The sequence below is a fragment of the Phyllostomus discolor genome, chromosome X (genome assembly GCF_004126475.2).
Source record: "Phyllostomus discolor isolate MPI-MPIP mPhyDis1 chromosome X, mPhyDis1.pri.v3, whole genome shotgun sequence".
NCBI lineage: Eukaryota > Metazoa > Chordata > Mammalia > Chiroptera > Phyllostomidae > Phyllostomus > Phyllostomus discolor.
This window is the reverse complement of record NC_050198.1, coordinates 95681764-95703601: the sequence shown is the minus strand read 5'-3', so window position 1 is coordinate 95703601 and position 21838 is coordinate 95681764. Positions and strand designations below refer to the sequence as shown.

Below are 21838 nucleotides of genomic sequence, written 5' to 3'. Positions count from 1 at the left end.
CTCTCAGAGAGCTATTGGGATTTTTGATGAGTGTAGGCACAAATGGAAATCTCACTTCTAGTCATGTGTGCTCTGCTCTGAGGGAAATGAAGTCTGGATCTGAACCTAGCCCATGGGCCAGAGATTCCTCATCCCTAACCCAGCGTCATTGATTTCTCTTCTAGAGCTGGCTTGGAAATGAAATCGAGGTTATGGTCAGTACTGAGGAAGCCAAACGCCATCTGAATGACCTTCTTGAAGACAGAAAGATCCTGGCTAAGGATCTGGCTGAACTCAAAGAAAAACAGGAATCTGGGGAGAATCTACCTCCTAAACTCCGGGTAAGTGTCCTTATAGAAATATTTAACCAATGATCAGACCCTGCACTCCCCACACACCCTGACTACTTCGGAGGGTTATGTCCCTTTTTAGTACTTCAACCCCATTCCCACAATTCTTCTTTACAGAGGCGCACATTCTCACTTGCTCAACTGCCTGGTCAAGTTTCTGACTCAGAGGATTCCATTACAAAGCAGATTGAAAGCCTAGAGACTGAAATGGAACTCAGGTAATGGGACTGCCCTAAAGGCTTTATAAAAAGGTATGCTTGGCCCTGGCCGTGGGGCTCAGCTGGTTGGAGCGTCATCCTCTTCACCAAATAGTTGCAGGTTCGATCCCTGGTCAGGGCACATACAGGAGGCAAGTAATCGATGTTTCTTTCTCACATCAGTGTTTCCCTCTCTCTCTCTCTCTCTCTCTCTCTCTCTCTCTCTCTCTCTCTCTCTAAAGTCAACAAATATGTCATTGTCTCTCTCTAAAATCAATAAATATATCATGGGGTGAGGATTTTCCAAAGAAAAAAATTATGCCTGGAATCAAAATAGAGCCTATCAGTCCAGTGATTCAGAAGCTTTGTGATGGTGGAGAAACAAGAGAAGGTAGCAAATGTCTTTTTTTGAAGTAGACACACCACTAGACATGTTAGATGCATTTTCTCATTCAGTCCCTCCCTATGATGTATACTTTATGAGACATGTATTATTCTTCTCACTTTAGAGATCTGAAGTTCACAGACCTGAAGATACTTGCTAAAGGTGATACAGTGCTAGGATTTGGAACCTGGTCTAACTGCAAAGCCCATGCTCTTTATGCTGCACCACAAATTTTGATGCAGAACTGACTCAACACAAAACTTTAGGGAGCCCCCAAAAATGATAGCAGAAGAGCAACAACACAGAAGTAGGAGACCTTTAGAGATCAACAGCAAAGGAGATAGAATAGAACATATAGGTAAAGCACATAACACAGTACTTGGCATATTAGAAGTGCTCATGGAATGTTCTTCTCTTCCTCCCTGCCTGGCTCTAAGACCAGAAATTATGCTACACAACCTGTCTAATCACTGCTGTCTTTTAAGTATCTATGAACTCGAGAAGAATGAGAACTTAGATATTGTATAGTTTCTTAGGATCATTGAATTGCATTGCCCAGAAGAGCCTGGAGATCTTTCCTTTGTTTTTAGCAACACACACTAGCTTTTTATCTTTGGACACATCTGTAAAGTCAGCATTTAAGTTCCTACTCTGTGCTGCACCAGGTGCAGTTGGGACATATAGAAAAAATAGGTGACGTCATCCTTGCTGTCCAGTGGAAATAGTAAACCACTGATAGCTTACAATTAGCCATGATGAGAGAATTTACACCACAGAAACCAGCAAAATCTATAAATCAGGTCTAGGGTTTTGGTTTTGTTTTTTTTTTTTTTAATTGCTGGTTGTTAAAGATATACCTGCATAAAACTGTGCATGAGTAAATGATTACCTAAATGTAGGACAGGTGCCAAATAGAGGGCAATCAGACAGAGGTGAGTTTAATCAAGAGAATTTTCCAAAAGTTGATGAGCCATAAAACTAAAATTTGAAATCAGTGAGGGACGTGAATTGTCAGAAATGACAGGAAAGGGCATAAGTGTAGGAAACAATTCTGAACTGTTCTGGCCCACCTCTTCCAGGAAGTCTTCCCTGACCCTTCATCCCTCACTAATCTCCCTCTTCTCTAAACTCCTGCAGAACTTACAGTACTCAGTGACGCAATACAGGCGATATGTGTTATCTTGACATTGAGTAACTGTTTTACGTTTATTAGTCTTGTCAATCTAGAAAGATTGTAAGCTTGTTGAAGAAGACTCCGTATTAGACCAGGGTTCTCAAAGTGTGATCCCCAAACCCCTGGGGGTCTCTGAGACCCTTTCAGGGACTCTGAGTGATCAAAACTATTTTTAGCCCTGGCTGGTGTGGCTCAGTAGATTGAGTACCAACCTGCAAGCTGAAAGGTCACCAATTCGATTCCCAGTTTGGGCACATGCCTGGCTTGTAGGCCAGGTCCCCAACTGGGGCCATATGCAACAGGCAACTGATTGATATTTCTCTCCCTCTCTGTCTCCCTCCCTTCCCTTCTCTCTCTAAAAATAAATAAATAAAGTCTTTTAAAAAAGAAGATTCAAATAAATGGAAAGACACATTTTTTTAAAAAGAAAGAAACTTGTCAGTCTTGTGGCAGGCACTTCAAGGTAACCTCTCACAACACTAGCCATAGGTATCAATTTGGTCTTCAATTCCAGCGAAGAGCACCCACCTATTTGTTATATTGAGAATTTTTTTTCCTTCCACTCTCCAACCTGAATCTTGTCCCTGCATAGGTAAGCCAGCACCGTATCACTATCTGAGCTCATGTGACCTCCAGATGAAGTCACATTAGTCAGTGCACCACTAAAAACCCTTACTAAAACAAATCTGGCCAGGTCCCACTATATGACCCATTTATTTCAACCAGTATGTAATTTAGTGAAGCCATTTGAATGCTCTTTGGAGTCAACTTTGCACCAGGCTTTGAGAGAATGCACATCCCCACAGCTGCTGAGCACACGTACTAACCAGATGATGTAATCATTGTTTAAATGATATTTAACTGCTACTTCCTTCCATAAAACTCTTTGCAGTTTCTCCTCAGAAGTCTTCCCCTGTCCTTGGTGTTGAAGCCAGTAACAATAAGGCTCACTGTTTCTTTCCCTGAAGGAACGCTCAGATTGCCGACCTCCAGCAGAAGCTGCTGGACGCAGAAAGTGAAGACAGGCCAAAGCACCGCTGGGAGAATATTGCTACTATCCTGGAAGCCAAGTGTGCCCTGAAATATTTAATTGGAGAGGTAAACATCACTCTTCCTACCAGGGATGAGGGGTCTGGCTTGGTAGGTTGCAACTCAGTGCTAGCCTGGAATACTGTCACTGTGCTGTTGTCACTTTTCACGGTAGAAACCACGATGACACTCACCTCAGAGACATGATTTTATAGGTAAGAGCTGGTGTGAGCACGGGCTCGCTAATAAACATTTGCAGTTATTCTTAGGAAAAGATCAGGATGCCATCCTTAGGCCACTACTTAAACATCGGCTATCAATCACATTGCGCTACTTTCTAAGACACCTGCGAGGTGTCTATTCAAAAAGTTTCAGATGCAGTCTAGCAACGAGAAAGTCATCTTGGACATACAGCCATTCCTCTGAAGGAAAATCCATCTTCACTGACCTTCAAATAATCTATCATCTCACATTGTCACAAGAGGAATTAAAGTTGATCACCGCTGCTGATTGAGGCAGTTTCCCCTGCAGACGAGCACACAGCCTCCTCCAACTCTGCGAGTTTGCGCGATGCTCCCCTTGCTGCATTTTGTGTCGGGTTAGCAGATTTGCCCTACCAAAGAAATCCTGATTAGTCTCGTGAACACCAGGGTTTGTGACGTTCACCATCCGGGCTAGTAGAGAATATCTAAGTAGGCCAGCATAGGATATCAATCTAGCCTGAAGAGCTGGATCTGCAGTCTCAGCTAACGTGTCTACGAGTTTCAACATGTGAACGCAGACATCCTGACATGGGACATAATTGGCCATAAGGGTGTGTCTTATGAATGTCTCTTTAAAATTAAGGAAGAACTGCTTAAATGTCGGAATTGGGAGCTGTCACCTACTGTTCACGTTGGGTTTATTCTTGCCATGAGGTAGAGCAAGAGATTGAACGATCTTTGTGATGACTTCTAGCTCCAACTTATCTCAGCAGAAATACCAGCTTTTGGCCTGGGTGGTAGTGTTACTATTCAATGGTAGACTCCATGTGATGCGCAAGCACAAGAATGGACTTGGACATGGAGGAACTGGTCTTGGTCCGTTTGAAGAAAACGGACGTTTGCCTGCCTGAGGGATGGGGCAAGGTCATTCTCCAAACACAGTGGTCTTCTTTTATCTCTTCCAGCTGGTCTCCTCCAAAATACAGGTCAGCAAGCTCGAAAGCATTCTCAAACAGAGCAACGCCAGCTGTGCCGACATGCAGAAGATGCTGTTTGAGGAGCGAAATCACTTTGCCGAAATCGAGACAGAGTTGCAGGCAGAGCTGTTCAGAGTGGAGCAGCAGCACCAAGAGAAGGTAAGCTGGCGAGCCAAGAGCTCTACTGAGGAAGAGACCACCATTGCTTCCTGCTGTTAGTTTAAAAAAATAATAGCAGGGGAGCAGGGTGTGACATTTCCTTCAAAAGACCACGCAGTCTTTTCCCAATTTGGCAAAGGGGAAACCTGAAACAAAAAGAAATGATTTGTCTCATGTTACACAGGCCAGTGACAAGCGCTGTTAGCCTCCATCTTGGCATTGAGGTTAACGTGCGTGGCGACTGCTGCGGTCATGCTTGCTCCTGTCTGCTTCAGGCCCTGAGAGCAAAAGAGAACAGTTCACACTGCTCCATCGCAAAGGACTCATGGAGCGCACTGCCTGGACTGGGCCGCATTTCCTGTTTTCTCTGACTCCTGTGGTTCCCTTGGGTTGTATCTCTCTGTAGGTGCTGTACCTTCTCAGCCAGCTGCAGCAAAGCCAGATGGCAGAGAAGCAGCTGGAGGTGTCCGTCGGTGAAAAGGAACAACAGCTGCAGAGCACACTGAAGTGTCAGGTACAGTGAGGCCAAGGTCCCCAGGGCTGGGTTCCACGGGCCTGGCTGAGAATTGTCTGTGTCGGACTGTTGTACTTACAGCAGAGAGTAATTATGTATAGAAAAGGGTTGGTAATGGCAATCCCTACTGCTTCGTGGCCCTAGTCGATCAGTGGAAGGGAACTTAGAATGTAGCCACACATAGAAGAACCTCCTTTTTGGCCCAGAAATGACAGTACATACTCCATCCCAGACTCTGAGGCCTCCTGGTTCTTTGCCTCAACTCTGAGCTCTCAACAGTTGAGAAACTTAAATCATCCTGTAGAATCCTAGGGGCATTCAGCTGTGTCTTCCTGAGCCTGTTCTTCTAAGCTGAAACCTGACATGTCGCTGAAATGCCTGGAGTCTAAATTTCTACCTGAGCCTGAGAGTGCCACACCCTTTAGCAGCATGCCGGGGCACTGTTTAATCCCGCTTCGGATCTTTTTCCTGACCCACCTGTCTCTGGTTTCCTTGGTACCTCCCATCGAAGATGTAACCAAACTAGTTAAAGCTGCATGCATGAATCTGGTCACCTTAAATGCCAGGGACTTGAATCGGGCTTGTTATTAGAGTAGCAAATACACTGCCTAGCCTACGTGGGCAATGGTGAACAAACACATCTGGGTCTTGGGAGCACTAGAGCTGTCCGCGAGGGTTTCTTAATCAGCATCCTGATGTGAATGAGGGATGCAAGGCAGGAGAGTGGAAAAGACTAGGAAAGCGTGTGGGGCAGAGCCCCTGGTTTCCATGATGGCTGTCAAGGGCTGCTTGGGAGGGTTGGGACAGAAGTGGCGTTCAGGACACCTAGGAACGAGTAGGAATTGGGCGTTTTTCTGGGTGCCAAGGCCTGCGGTGCAAAAACCATCTGCTGCCAGCAACTTGGCAGCAGTGTGTTTTCATCTCTGTAAGTTGTTTGGTAACCCACATGCAGTGCCCAAAATAATCCCACCGATCTCTGCACTCCTGGAAATAGGAAGAAGAACTGGAGAAGATGCGAGAAGTGTGTGCGCAAAATAAGCAGCTTCTCCGAGAGAATGAAATCATAAAGCAGGTAATCCAGCCTCCCACCCACGGAACAAGCCCTGGGAGACCCTGTTGCAACTGAGGCCAACCCTTGGGAGCAGCCCCCGAGTGTGATAACGTGGCTGTATTTTAGCAAGTTGACATCGAGTTTCCTTGTGATGTTGTCAGGTGCATTTCAAAATGGTATAAATGCACATTTTTTTTTTTTTTTACAGTTTGCTCTTTTCGGAATCTATTCCCGATCTTGTAAAGTGGGAGTCCTTCAGCCTACTTTACTCTTACCCTGCCTCACTTTCATATGCTTGAAAATTAAGCTAGTTTAGGAATCTCGATGTTGAAGCCACGAACACCCTCGGAAGCTGCCCTGCAATATGTACTTTGTCTCTTCTTTTTGAATAGAAACTGACTCTCCTTCAAGTAGCCAGCAAACAGAAACCTCATCTTCCTAAGGATACCCCTCTCTCTCCAGACTCTTCTTTCGAATATATCCCACCTCAGGTAAACTGCTTAGTGCCCTCGCTGCCTTCACATAGCCAAGGTTTGGAGTGAGTGTGCTTAAAATCGCCTTTTAGAAGAGGTTGGCAGGTAAAATTTCCAAATTCCAGCATCTCGCTTTTCCTCGGAGCCCCAGATAAAAGTCTAGCGCAATCTGGAGAAAAATAACCCTTCTCCCTCCCCGGGAGACTGACTCTTGGCCACATACAGACGTTATGTAACACAGCTGAGGGGGAGGAGCCAAAGAAAGCAGCATTCAGCTGTCCGTCCAAAGACACTTATCAGGTCATTAGTCTCTCCTTCCTCCCTCAGATTGCTCAGCATTCCCCCCCCCCCCCCGCCGCAGTTTCTGTCCCTTCAAAGACTCTGCAAGGCCAAAGGTGGAAGCAGAGTTTCTTCTGATTGGCAAAGTCAAGTGGGCTATATTTGAGGGAGTCTGAAGTCTCTGTTCTGAGAATATAGCTGGCAACCACTGCTGGGAAGTTACAATCCACATGCTTTTGGTGTTTTTGGTGTAGTGTGTTTTGCTTTGTTTTTGTTTTTGTTTTTGTTTAGTTTGGGGGGTTTTGTTTGGTCTTCCTGTTGTCTTCGTTCGATGACCATCCCAAACCTTTGTTCTCAGCCGAGACCTTCCCGTTTGAAAGAAAAGTTCCTGGAGCAAAGCATGGACATCGAGGATCTACAGTATTGTTCAGAGCAATCAGTGAATGGGCCTGAGGACACTGATATTGACGATGGGGATGACGAGGAATGGAAACCGACAAAATTCTTGAAGATGTGCAAGAAGAACATCCAAGGGGTAGGAGGCAGCTCTCACCTCTGACAGGGGTTCTAGTCCTTGTCTCCACTGCTGGTGGGAATGTACTCACCGCAAACCCTGCACCCAAGCCCCTCGGTCCCATTCAGAAGCATTGGATTCACAGAGCGGGGCCCCTCGGACCAGCTCTGTGTGGGACCCGGGACCAGTCACGGGGGCAGCCTGAGTGCACAAGGCAGCTCTCTTCACGTCTGTGGGTTCTTACCGGTCTGAAAGGTGGCAGCATTCTGTTCTAGACCATTCTCCAGGCAGCTCCCAGAATGATCATGATAAGCGTCCTCATTTTTCTAGCACTTATACTTTATAAACCATTCTCGTATGTGGTATCTATTCATTGTCACAAAAAAGTAAGCAAGGTATTTATTACTTGTTGTTCAGACAGCTCTGAGGCCCACAGGAGGGCAAATGACTTTGCCCGAGGTTATAAAACCAGGTGATGGCCAGGACTGGAAATCCAATATTCTGACTCCAAGCCCAGTTTATTTCTATTACATCATATCAGTCAAAATTACAGGTCAGAAGCTGAGTGCAAACTTCACCTTCCTTGCCTAATACAGTGATTTGGCCATTAGGCTCAGGGGCAACAGGAAAGGCTAACAATTAAGGTCAAACACACCAACCTCAGGCTAGGTAGGAACGGTCTGACTTTGAGGCCAGTTTTATTTCCTTCCATGATGACAGCCTTACACAGTTATCCCACGTAGAGGTATTAGGTTTAAACATTAACTTCCCGGCCACTACACGTTCCCACCACCCCAACTGTGCCCCGTGGCCACATTCTACCTAAAGAGAGCAGTTCCGAGGTCACGCTAGCTGACGTCCAGGAAGGCTAGTCAATTTCATTAGCTGAGAGTGTACCACGTGGGGAACTGAGCCTCATGAAGCCATGTCAGGAAGAAGCAACTCATGAGGAATAGACAATCTTAGGGGCATTGAGTCGCTTGGAAAGAGCATCGGGAACGCAGTGTGTTGGGACCGAGAGCTAGCTCCTCCTTAGCCTCAGAGAGCTTATAATCTAACAGGAGAACAAGGCAAAGAAATAGAAGCCCACCACAGAACCTCAGCATGCTCATCTCAGAAATGCACTGAGGCGTTTTTAAGAGTGACTGACTGACTATAGAGCCAAACCAAGTAGAGAGGATTTAGGAAGATGCCAGGAAAGAGATTGTTGCTGTATTCTAACACAGAAAGGGAAAGAAATGCATGTTGGGAGCAACTGGGAGACTATTTTTGGCCCAATGAATAGCTTACTGCTATTGGTTAGCAGAAGTAGTAGAGGGTCAGAGGGTTGGGACACTTAGAGGACTATCACAGAGCATGCCTGACTTTCATTCACTTACTGAGCGAACATTTATGGATTCGACGGTGGTTGAAGTAGAGAGCGTGAGCTGAATGCAGATGAAAAGGTCAGCGGGGTAACAGGAAGCAGAGTTGAAAAGTGCACCCAGAAACATGGAGTCGAGGGCCTAAAAACCTGGAGGGAGTTTCCAAATGAGAAGCAAATCCAAGCACACTTGCCTCAAGGAAAGCTTATTATATGTGTTATAGCACTATTGCTCTGAGCCTAAAAAGGAAATACATAACGAAAATTGCAAGTAAACAAGATTTGCTATCAATGAGAAATCCTGTGTCTGAAACAGTGAGACATGATTCCTTTCTAGGCTTTTCCCCGATTTTGTTACTCGAGAAGAGACTATAGGTGGGCTTTAAGGGGAGCGAACCAGCCTACAATCTGGCTTCTCCCTCTGTGCTAACCTTGAAGTCGTGGATGTTTTGGCTGCTCTTTGATCCGGCTGCCCATGGGCAGTTGCTGTAGACCTTGATGCTTTGCATAAAGGTCATCCCGACTATTATTGTTTCAACCTGCCTGAAGCGCACCGGTATTATCACTAGGTTAGTGCAAAGCAGACTGCAGCAGACACCAAGACGATGGCTTGTCCAAAGCTAATGCTGAAAATGTTGGCTTCCTCACTCAGCCTTCTTTCCTATATGTACTAAGAACATGCTGAGGGATAGGCAGTGTACTAAAGTTGAAGAAAGTAATAATTTAGCCCTAGCTGGTGTGGCTCAGTGGATTGATCACAGAACTAATGAACCAAAGGGTCACAGGTTCAATTACTAGTCAGGGCACATGCCTGGGTTGCGGGTGTGCAAGAAGCAACCACACGTTGATGTTTTTCTCCCTCTCTTCTTCCCTTCCCTTCTCTCTAAAAATAGATAAAATCTTGGAAAATAAATACAATTTAAAAATAAAAAAGTAATAGTTTGGAAGCCAGGTAGACATGGGTTCTTGTCTTGAGTTTGTCACTGGTGAGTTGGATGACCGTAAGCAAGTCACTTAATCTCCCTTGGCCTAGATTCTTCATCTGTGTAATGAAGGAGTTAGACCAGAACAGATGTATAATGTCCCTTCCAGCACTGATATACTGAGCCAGAATAACAGTTGAAGTTCTATAAATGGACTTTGGTGGTTGTTTTTAATAAATGGATTTTAATAAAACTACCTCTATATGGGGTCGTATGGCATCTGAGAAGTTAAAAGAAGGAATGCATGCAAAAGCACCTTGTGACAGATGACATATCATGCAGTACTGTTATTGAAGCACAGTAAGCATTTTACAAATATTCTCATTTGTCCCCTTTGGCAGAAAAGGGCAAGCAGGTGTTGCTGTGATGAAAGAATGGAGGTGAACTTGGCTGAGGTGACTTGTCCAAGGTCATGGCCAGTATTAAATACAGGACTAGAGCCCAAGTCTCCTAATTCCTAGGCAGGCTGTCTTTATGTTAAAATTCTCACCAGAGCTTTTCATTCTAAGACACACTGAAATTAGTGCTAGAAGAATTATAGACTGTTAAGCAGTAGTTCTCAAGCCTGGCTGCACATTAGAATCCCCAAGAGAGCTTTTAAACACAGGAGCTAGGGACCCCACCCCCTGATATTCTGATTTAATTGATCTGAGGTAGGGCCTGGCCCTTCTGAAAAGCTCCCCAGAGATTGCGGGTGTGCAATCAGGGTTGAAAAGCACTGGCTTAAAGGAACCCCAGGGGTTCCTTTCAGCTCTACTTCCCACTCTACCCGAAGAAGTTCTCTGTTAGAGTGGTTCTTACCTGGTGTTGGGACATGCTGGGTGGGTTGCCAACTATTGTGATGCACACGTGTGTGCACACACACCACACACCTTTGTATTTGGGGTTCTGTCTATGGTAAGACAGGGCATGCTCCCTGTCTTACATTCTGATCTTCTCCTGTCAGGAGTAAAAACGAGATGAAGTTGTAGCTAGCGCATATGACGTTCATGTGCATACACGTGTCCTGTATATCATGGCCGTTCTATAATAACATCCCCAGGTGTGTTTCTAGCCTCTGCTTCCTTGAAAAGTTCTGGTAGTCGGGGATCTCACGGTGCAGCCATAACTGTCTGGAAGTTGTTCTTGTTGGTAGGCTGTCCTGTAAACCATCCCAGTGGCTCTTGGCTACGTAAAAGTCTCATTGTTCTTCCTTATGACAGCCTTTCAGACACCACTCTCCTATTATCCCTTCGCATGAAACAGAGATGCACGGGCAGGGTAAGAGAGTGTCTTTGAGGCATACAGACGAATTTGTACACGGTCAGAGGGCCATACCCAGCCTATAGCAACCAATGGATCAGTGTCATCCTGGTGGGGTATCTCTAGGATGTGTCGTAGAACTCTGTCTTTTGTCCTGTCTTATTCAAAGAAGCAAAGATTTGTTAGTTTTTTTATTTTAATGTCAGGTGTGGTATGACTAAGATGGGCATTCCTGTCTATTGCTATTATGGATGTAAACGTGGTAAACCTTTCTGTAAGACAACTCAAAAATATGTGTCAAGCCTTTAAAAGTTCCTGTCTTCCTTACTGGTGTCGCTCGGTGGATTGAGCGCTGGACTGCGAAGCAAAGGGTCGCCAGTTCGATTCCCAGTCAGGGCACATGCCTGGGTTGTAGGCCAGATCCCCAGTAGGGGATGCACGAGAGGCAACCACACATTGATGTTTCTCTCCCTCTTTTTCTCTCCCTCCCCCTCCCTCTAAAATATAAACAAAACATTTTTTAAAATGCTTTAAAAGTTCCTATCTTTTGGCCCAGTAGTTACACACATAAGAGTTTATTCTAAGGAAATAGTGGTGTGTAAAAAGATTGATTTACTCAACAAGTCTTTTTTGAGCATCTAACTATTACCAGGCACTCTTCCTAGGTGCTGAGGATACAGAACACAAGACAGGGAAGCTCCTGGGCCTCACAATACTGAAGAGAGACATTCTTGTGGGGAGAGACACACAGTTACCAGAAAAACCTGTAAAATCATTTTAGATGATAACAGATACAAAGAAAATACAGTGAAGGCTCAGATGGGGTGGGAAAAGAGTGCTTCAGTAGAGTGCCTCTCTCAGGAGGAGATGTTTAAGCTGAGATCTGAACAGAGCGAAGGGGCAAGTCAGGAAAGAATCAGAGCAGGAACATTAGGACAAGGAAACTGCAAATGCAGAGACCTCGGGGCAGGGTGAGTCTGCTTTATGAAGGAGCAGCGGAAAAGACCACTGTGTGGGGCCACAGTGTGTTGAGAAGTGGGAGACAGTAGTCCCAGGTCGGATCAGAGGGGAGCCAGGGCCCTGATCATGGAGGGCCTTGTCAATCCCGGTGAGATCTGGGTCATATTTATGTACCAGGATGTTCGCTGTAACATCATTTATAATAGCAAGCAATTTATTTCAAAGCAATCTGAATAGCTAATGTAGGGGACGGGTTTTACAAATTGAGATTTTCACATAATGCAATACTATATTACAGCTATGAAATATTAAAAATCACAGGTTTTTTGTTTGTTTTTTTTTAAGATTTTATTTCTTTAATTTTAGAGAGAGGGGAAGGGAGGGAGAGAAACATCAACATGTGAGAGATACCTCAGCTGGTTGCCTCTCGCATGCCCCCAACTGGGGACCCAGCCCACAACCCAGGCATGTGCCCTGACCGGGAATCGAACTGGCAGACTTCCAGTTTGCAGGATGGCACTGGATCCACTGAGCCACACCAGCCAGGGCAAAATCACGGTTTTGATTTTGAAATTTTATAAAGTGATATATATTATTCTCATAATCAAAAAGACATTATTTATGGGTTTTTTGACCTTCACAACTACAGAATAATGAGGATGGTTGTCGTCAGAGAGAGACAAAGGGCTTGAATTTAACTGTAAGCCCAGGATGAATCCACAAAGACATGAAGGGGGGGAAGCTACTGTGATTTTAGTCTTCATTCACAAAACTGTCGGGTCTGTAACCAGGGAGGTGGCTGTGTCAACCCACTTCACAATGGTCCCAGCACATCTAGAAAGTGATGCTTATTTCTAGATGTCTCAGTGAAAGATGAACTTGGGCAAAGTGGTCTATAGTCCAGCTGGTGAGGATTCTTGGAAGCCATGCCACGTGGTGAATCACTGACGGTGCTCTGGGTATATTTAGCTTTGAGAGGATTTGGACAGAGGGGCACTGGGGAGTGAAAACGATGTTCAGGGTTTGAACAACTATGCTGGGAAAGTGGAGTTCAACTGACCCCATGTCACTTCAGATGACAGAAGTGCGTCCTGTGGCCAGAAGTTTTATGGAAACCATTGTCATGCCAGGATGAATAGTTGGAGATAATTAGAGCGGGGCTATTAGGTGCTTCAAACACCGTGCCAGACTTTAAACGGTCTCTTGACGTCTCCTCTGACTCACCACCCATCATGCTGTGAGCTCTGCCACCTGTTCGTTCCAAGCCAAACTATCCCACTTTCTTCCATTGTTTCTCTTATAACATCGCTTTCCATAAGGCTGGTCACCTGTCTCTTTTTGGTTTAATGTCCTCTTTTTTAAAAAGATTTTATTTTTTAAGATTTTATTTATTTTTAGAGAGGGAAGGGAAGGAGAGGGGGAGAGAGAGAGAGAGGGAGAGAGAGAGAAGAGAGAAGAGAGAGAACATCAATGTGCAGTTGCTGGGGGCCATGGCCTGCAACCTAGGCATGTGCCCTGACTGGGAATCAAACCTGCGATGCCTGGTTCACAGCCCGCGCTCAATCCACTGAGCTACGCCAGCAGCCAGGGCTAAAAAGATTTTATTTACTTTTTTAGAGAGAGGGGAAGGGAGGGAGAAAGAGAGGGAGAGAAACGTCAATGTGTGGTTGCCTCTCGTGTGCCCCCAACCGGGGACCTGGCCCACAACCGAGGCATGTGCCCTGACTGGGAATCAAACCAGCAACTGTTTGGTTCACAGGCTGGCACTCAATCCACTGAGCCACACCAACCAGGGCATAATGTTCTCTTTATTACACATACACACAGTGAACTCCTGAATGTGTCTACAACAAAACATGCTTTTTGATTAGGCGGGTTGAATACATGGAAAACAATTCTAACAGTGCCTGGCACACATTAATGTCAACTACTACTGCAGCCTTGTCGGTACGTGTGAAACATGGTGCTGTGAGCAGTAGGGATGAAGAGTGGCCTGTTCAAAGAGTGAAAAGAAATGCAGCCAGAGGAGCTACATGTGTTCACATAAAGTTTGACACCATGTCAGAAAATTCCCTGTATTTCTTGATAAAAATTCAGATGTGGTAAAAGACACGTGTGGGAATAAAAACCGCTTAATCAGAGACTTTGCTTGCCCCTGGGAAGGAGGAGGGATGAGAAAGGAGACCTCAGTGACATCTGTCATATTTTCTTTATTAGGAGAGGGCCACGAATGCAGGGGGGGTTTTATTGTCTATGATTTCCTATGCCGGACAAGATGCTGCAGCCGTATAATGGGACAGATTGCTTCAAATGGGCTCTGGCTGACCGAAGGCACAGCGAGGCAGTTGCTGCTGTGACTTCCGCGCCTTGGATGTCTGCCTGACTGTGTTTGGGTTTGGACGGCTGTTTTGCACTTTGAACTCCTGGAACTTGACAGTGCCTCCAATCCCCCAGGCCTTTTGTGCAAACACTAATTTTCAGCCAGATCTTCCCTCCCACCATGTTACACTCATGTGGCTGAGTTTGGGGGGCACCTAAATGCCAGACTTGCACGGATCCCTGTTATAACTTTTCTTTTACTTTCAGCCCATGATTTCAGCCTGTCAGAATATTTGTGAATTAGGGTTCTGTTCTCTTACGTATCAGTCATCCTTCCAGCTTTGTGTTGTGGCTACAGCCACTTCGCATGCCTACCTTGCAGACCGGTTATGAGATTCAAATGGTGTTTGGTATTCGTGCACCATATGAAAGTACTCTGCAGACAGTAAAGTGCTATACAGATGTAAATGATATTCCATATCATCAGCGACTCATGAAAATGCTGAACGATTCAGGTGCTGAGGGCAAAGCCCAGGCTGACACTGAACAACTGTAGAAATGTAAGCTGGATGAAGTACTGTTAGAGAGACCCAAAGACATTGAGCAACTGTGCCCAGGCCTTAAATACACCAAACTCTGCAACCGTCCGGCTCAAATTTCTTTACTCTGCCCAGAAACTTATCCTAAGAGTCTCTGTCCGTTGCCCTGCATTGTTACACTCTCTCTCTCTCTCTCTGATCTGTCTTTCGAGTGTTTTGTGCCTGCCAAACTGGATTTGGCTGGCTTGACTTGTCCTTAGTAAACCTATGTTGCTTCATGCTGCCCAGTGTTTCACTAAAGAGAGGACTGAGGAGATAGAAGCTTGGTAAAGTCGCTGGTGTTTTTGAGAAAGGCTTGCAAATGAAGGGAAGGCCCCCTTAAACCAGCCCTCTAACCCCGTCAGTAATGAGTCTTCATACGAACATGTTTTGCAGTGTTCCTGCAAGGGCTGGTGTGGGAACAGGCAGTGTGGGTGCCGGAGACAGAAGTCGAACTGCGACACGGACTGCAGCTGTGACCCCACAAAGTGTAGGAACCGTCAGCAAGACAAGGTAGGACCAGTGTCATCGCCCCTCACCTTCCCCATGAGCGTGTTCTTCATCCTGCAGCCTGGAGTCTCCTGCACAGCTCTTCCTGTCCTTCTCCTTCCCTCTGCAATCTGAAAAAGACACAGTTCATTAATCCTTCTTCCTCTGTGCTGGCCTGTCCACGCATCCCCTTCAGAAACCACAGCCCTTCCTGGGAGATTCCCAGGTACGAGCCCCCCATTCCCAGCTGTGGCTACAAAGTTCCTGCATAGTTTCTGAGGCAGGAACGAGGAAGCAGAAAGCAGACACAAAGGCATATAGACTCGTGGAATCAGGCTAATCCAGAGGCTTAGCTGGAACTGTAAGGGCCACGTGCTGAGGTGGCAGCTTTCAGGAAGAAAGTTGATCCTTCGGACATCTCAAGACATTAGTTACTTAGCCCCTCTCCGTGGGAACCAGCTATTCCATGGCTCCAGGAAAAGACCCACAAGAACATGGTCTTCCTAACAGTCACCATTGTGAGCCAAGTTAATTGTAGCTATCCTCCGTGTATTGCTCCCAGGAACAGGAAACTCAGAGCAACAAAATGTGTGCTGAGAAGGCCAGCACCAAGCAGGTCAGATCTACACGCTCATTTTCCGCCCACCTGGGCCGAGGGCCAGAGCTCATTCCTACAGCTCTCTGTGTGATAAACAATAATTTTAGTGCGCTTAGTCTAATGATTATTCATGGTGCATTTCTTGAATGGCTCCATGTGAGCGGTTTTGCCCTGGGTTTTTCATTAAAAATACTTCCAAGGTAAGTAGCCATTAGAGGCCTAAAACAGCAAGCCAGAGGTCAGGCTAACAATTGTAGGTATCACAGGGCCCTCAGCAGTCTGTTCCTGTGGTTTCCTCCAACTCAGGTTCTAGACTCCTACGGTGGCTCCATGGAAATGCCTCCGAGCAGATGTACGTGACCTGACCCAGCATGACCCCTTGTCAGCCAAAGCAGCTTGCTCTTTACCTGTTTACATATTGGGCTTCCTCTTAGGATTTCAGTTGTAGAAACCACTGACTTAGTGTAATGCTTTTATTTTACCAAGAACGAAACTAAGGCCCAGAGATAAGCTCAAGTGACTCACCTGATAATACATGGCTGGTATGATAGCTAAAATTAGACCTCACTATCACACTCCGTGACTTAAAATTATACTACAAAATGACAGTAATCAAAATGACACAGTATTGGCAGAATAACAGACACAGAAACCAATGGAACAGATTTGACACCCCGGAAATAAACCCACATGTATATGGGCAACTAATTTTCAACAAAGAAGCCAAAAACATACAATGGAGAAAAGAAAACCTGTTCAATAAATGGTGCTAGGAATATTGGAAAGCCACATGCAAAAAAAAAAAGAAGAAGAAGAAGAAAAAAGAAAAATGAAACCAGACTGCTGTTTGTCACCGTACACAAAAATTAACTCAGAATTATTCAAAGACCTAATTACAAGACCTAAAACAACAAATTACATAGAATAAACTGTAAGTACTAAACTTATGCACCTTGGTCATAGAAAGGACTTTCTTAATTTGACCCAAAGGCAAGGGAAGTACAGGCAAAAACAAACAAATGAGACTAAGACTAAACTGGTTGTGCACAGCTCAAAAAAAAAAAAAAACCTGCCAACAAAACAAAAAGGCAACCAACTGAATAGGAGAATGTGTTTATAAACAACACCTCTGATACAGGGTTAATAACTAAACTATATCAGGAACTCATACAACTCAGCAACAACAGCAACAAAAAAATCCAGTTTAAAAATGGGCCGAGGGTCTGAACAGAAAACATCTAAGATGACATACAAATGGCCCACAGATGTATGAAGAGATGCTCAACGTCACTAGGTATCAGGGAAATGCAAATCAAAACCACAATGAGCTATCACCTCACACCTGTCAGAATGGCTGTCATCAACAAGACAGGTGCTAACAAGTGTTGGAGAGGTTGTGGAGAAAAGGGAACCCCCATTCACTGCTGGCGGGAATATAAACTGTTACAGCCACTATGGAAAAGAGTATGGAGGTTCCTGAAAAAATTACAAATAGAGTTATCATATGACATAGCAATCCTCCTCTGGGAATCTACCCAAAAATTTTGAAAACTTTCATTCGCAAAGATATATGCACCCCCGTGTTCGTTGTGGCATTATTCACGGTGGCCAAGACATGGAGACAACCAGTGATTGGACAGAGAAGATGTGGTACATATTTACAATGGAACACTACTCAGCCATAAGAAAAGATGAAACACTGCCTTTTGCGACAACACGGATGGACCTTGGGTAGGTCACGGAATAAGTCAGAAAAAGTCAGCAAGTATATGATTTCATTCATATGTGGCATATAGAACTGAAAGCACCAAATGGACAAACGAGAAAAGCAAACAAAAACTCATAGACACAGACAACAGTAGGGTGGTTATCAGAGGGAAGGGGGAAGGTCGTAAAGGGGAAATGAGGTCAAATACATGGTAACAGAAAATGACATGACTTTGGGTAGTGGGCACACAACGCAATATACCAATGATGTGCCATAGAATTGTACACTTGAAACCTATATAATTATATTCACCAATGCCATACCAACACATTTAATAAAACATGTTAAAAGATCTTAGACTTCTAAAAAAAAAAAAAGACTGGACCTCAGGCTTCCTGACACTTAATGCAGTTCTTTTTTCATAACAGCAGGTTGTAACTGCAATCAAAGGTCTACCACAGAGTCTCCTTGTTACCTAAGTAACTTCTTCCTCTCGGCTTCAGTCTCCTTCCTGATAAAAAGACTACTATAGGCAACCCCTTGTAGAGAGAGGTGCTAAAAAGGCTAGTGCCACCCGGAGAAAGGGAAGGTTAACCAAGGAAATGAGCAAGCCTTGGTCTTGATTAAACCTTGCTTTGTGACGTGTCCTGTGCCACTATTCTACTGAGTCCTTTGCCTGCAGAAGCTGCCATCAAGCACTATGACCTCCCCAAGCAGGGTCTCCCTGGGACCTGCTTAGACACTGGTGAGGCCTCCGAGCTGGCATCTCACTGGTTGAAGGGGAGCAGTGATTCTGTAACCCTGGGACTTGAACTTCTAATGGCTTATCGACTTGATTCACAGGACAGCTTGGGCACTATTGAGCGGACCCAGGATTCCGAAGGCTCCTTCAAACTGGAGGATCCCACGGAGGTGACTCCAGGAATGAGCTTCTTCAACCCCGTCTGTGCCACTCCAAACAGCAAGGTAAGTGGGCTGAAAGGCAGCCATTTCCAGCTGTGGTATCGTCCATCTCAGCCTCAGTTCTAACAGAGAGCAGTGCCGGGAGGGGGGAGGTACACTCTGTCTATTGGGAACTGGGAATGGGGCATAGGCTGGAGTTCGTTTCCTCCCACAGGTGAGTCTTAGGGGACGCCTTGTACTGTCGGGAGCGTGCTGAGCCTTCATGGGGGCAAGCCGGGCTGAGCCTCTGCCCCCACATGACATCTCGTCAGACCTGTTTCTGTCCTTCCTAGATCCTGAAAGAGATGTGTGAGGTGGAGCAGGTTCTGTTAAAGACAGCTCCAAATGCCTCCTCCCTCAGCCTCCCGGAGTTGAAACATGTCACCGCAGAATCCCAAGAGAATAAGGCTCCAGGGAAGAAAAAGAAACGAGCTCTGACCAGCAACATGAGCTTCTTCTCGGGCTGCTCCCCTGCTGAAGAAGAAGTCCACTGAGCTTGGACTCGTTGCCTCTGCCTCATTCTGGCTTGGGAGATGCGATCCAGTAGCAGCCAGAGGGTTGTTGGGTTTTGGTTTGTTTTTTTTGTTTGTTTTTTTTTTTTTAATGACTCCTCTAGATTTCAGGTTTCTTGCTGTTGTAAAAGGGGGACAGCGTGTTACTGAGAGGGAAGGAACACTTGTTGGACTAGCGTTCTCTCCTCCGGAAGGGCGCCAAGCCACCTGCCGAGGAGCGAACCAACTGACCTTCCTGCTGACTCTCAGGAACCAGTCGCCCCTGTACAATGTAGCTCCTTGCGATTCTCAGACAGTGAAGGCTGTCCCCCAGTGGGGACAAGGTGGCCAAGTCTGTCTTATCTCTGGGTTGTCTCAGCCTAATGGCGGAGCCCGGCCTAGGGGGTGGGGGGTGGGGGTGAGGAGCAGCGGCACCAGTCCTTCACACCCACCTCAGGAAGGGGGTCTCCGTGGTGCTGAAGTAAATGAAACCTCTAAAAATGTTAATGTTTTAATGATGTAAATAAATAAATAAAGTTTAGTGCCACTGCCGTTTGCAAAGACCCTTCTGTGCTCCACTTTCAACCTGCATTTCTCGGCCCCTGGGAAGGCCACGAAGGACAATCCATGCAAGCCACCAGGGCCTCACTACCTTGTCGCAGCCTCTGTCCCCTGAGGGGTGTACGGAACACCATGGTGTGTCTTTGCGTCGCTCTGCCACCTTAGGAAATCGGAAGCCCACTACCAAGGCCTGTGACCTGACCTCCACTGCACAGCCTGCCTGGCCTCTGGACTTGGGAAGCAGGGACCATATTGTACACACTAAGCATCTGTGTGCACCTGCCACAGTTTTATTTGAAGTCACAGAGTTAGTGAGTAATAGAGCTAGGACTTGAACCCAGGTCTAATGCCAGAGCTTCCTGCATGACTGGAGTGGCAGCGGTGACGATCCCTATCGCCCCGCAGCCTGACTTCTTGTGGGAGCAGAGCGTGGGGCTGCACTTCTCCTTTGAAAGGGGAGTGGTGGGCCGTGGCTCACTCCTTATTCAGTATCAGCGCTCTACATTTCTGCTTACAGCGAAAAAAGGGGCCAGCCCTGGAATGCCAAACGCTGGTTGCTGACTGGCCTTGCCGCCTTCTGAAGAGTTTGCAAGCCCTGGGCAGCCTGTTGTATCCATGCATTCTGAATCCTAGCTGCCCCCCTCATAAAAGCTCCCTCCCAAAGCACCCCTCAGAATTTGGCACATGAAAGCCAAGACTCTAGAATCCACCAGAACCAAGCAAAGGAAGGTAGAGGACGCCCTGCTGAGAATGAGGCCTGCAGGAGCGCTGGGTGTCCCTGCAGCCCTCGCTGGCCTCCAGCCAACAAGCAGCCCTGCTTCTCTGCATTTTAATGTCGAGGGAGCAGGAGAGCCTCTGCCATGGCCAACTAGAGCCCCTGGATACAATGGGAAGGCAGAGAGAGGGAGGGGGGCTGTCTCTTGGCATAACAGTCTCCCTTCCTGCTGCTCCAGACCCAGTGCGCACTGGGGGAGGGGAAACAGCTATCCCCAGAGAAGCATCCTCTCCCACCAACACAGCGCTAGCGCACAGGCTCTGAGCCACTGCATCAGCCTAAAGGGAGACAGGGGAAGGTCCCTCAAGGCAGCCCCCAGCCCCCATCCCGCCCAGAGCCCTGTGCTGTAGCACTCAAGCTGACTGCAAGCACGCTAGCCAGCCCTCTCTGCCGCTGGTGTAGTGACAGCATCTTTTGTATGTTGTGGATGAAAAAGGGACCATATATGAAACCTGACCAGCTCAGGAGAGGCCTGCGCGGCAGCCTTACAAACACAGAGACCGAAAGTGACCACGTAGGACGGTCGAAATATGAAAATTCTTAAAAGTGGGTAGTGACATCCTAGGCCTGTATGTTCCTTGACATAGTCAATCTTTTTTTTTTTTTAAGATTTTATTTATTTATTTATTTATTTTTAGAGAGGGAAGGGAGGGAGAAAGAGAGAGAGAGAAACATCAGTGTGTGGTTGCTGGGGGCCGTGGACTGCAACCCAAGCATGTGCCCTGACTGGGAATCGAACTTGCGACACTTTGGTTCACAGCCTGCACGCAATCCACTGAGCTACGCCAGCCAGGGCCACATAGTCAATCTTTACCCTAAGTAAGCCTGTCTGTTGTCTTTTGTGCATTTAAGATATTGTTGTAATGTCAGAGTAATCAGGTTTCCCGAGCCCACAAGACACACCCACTGCATTAGAGACCACGGCCCATCACTGTTCTCTTGTTCCCCACACACCATCTCTATGGGCTGTAAATGTTATCCTGTGGCCACCGATGTAAAAGGAATAGGTGCCTCTGTTTTACTTTTTATCTAACCTCAGCGATATCCCTACTTGGCTTTCTCCTGACCCCTTAATCTACCACCAATGGAGTTTATGTAACACTCCTTCCGTCTCTTCCTTTGATGTTCGTGAATAAAATAGGCTGTAAAACCGCCATTCTCTGGAGCACTTTCTCAGCCCCTTGAGGTTTTGCTTCCCAGCAATTGTCAGTTTGGCTCGAAGAAACTAATAAAAATTCTCTATAGGTTTGAATGTTTGTTATGTCAACAATGTGTTCATCTTTCAAAAGCCTGTAACCCGAACACCCTACCCTCCTCCAATATTCTTGGAAGGAGACTTGAAATACTTTGGAGATAAGGCAGCTGAAATCCTGAGTGAGCATATCCTGGCTGGGGTGATGGAGTGGAAGAGGAGGATCTACAAGATCCATGGGGACCCCTGGCCTAGAAACAGGGTGACCTGCTGTCCGGATTTCAGGAAGTGGCTTGCATTTTTCTCTTCGCCATGTACTTTGCAGAAGTAGAAGTAGGCTCCCAAGAGGGAAA

At 46.2% G+C, this 21838-nt stretch overlaps 1 protein-coding gene across 1 annotated transcript in view; it reads left to right on the top strand.

Moving 5' to 3' along the window:
* KIF4A (kinesin family member 4A) overlaps nt 1-20813 on the top strand; it is a 108857-nt gene extending 88044 nt beyond the window's left edge. Inside the window, exons 20-30 of the mRNA XM_028522542.2 lie at nt 165-320; nt 447-547; nt 3054-3183; nt 4283-4453; nt 4860-4967; nt 5962-6039; nt 6411-6509; nt 7129-7305; nt 15126-15242; nt 18368-18490; nt 18760-20813. Of these exons, the coding sequence (XP_028378343.1) occupies nt 165-320; nt 447-547; nt 3054-3183; nt 4283-4453; nt 4860-4967; nt 5962-6039; nt 6411-6509; nt 7129-7305; nt 15126-15242; nt 18368-18490; nt 18760-18960 (1461 nt within the window). The 3' untranslated portion in view covers nt 18961-20813. The remainder of the gene's footprint in view (nt 1-164; nt 321-446; nt 548-3053; nt 3184-4282; nt 4454-4859; nt 4968-5961; nt 6040-6410; nt 6510-7128; nt 7306-15125; nt 15243-18367; nt 18491-18759) is intronic.
* The last annotated feature ends 1025 nt before the right edge of the window (nt 20814-21838 follow it).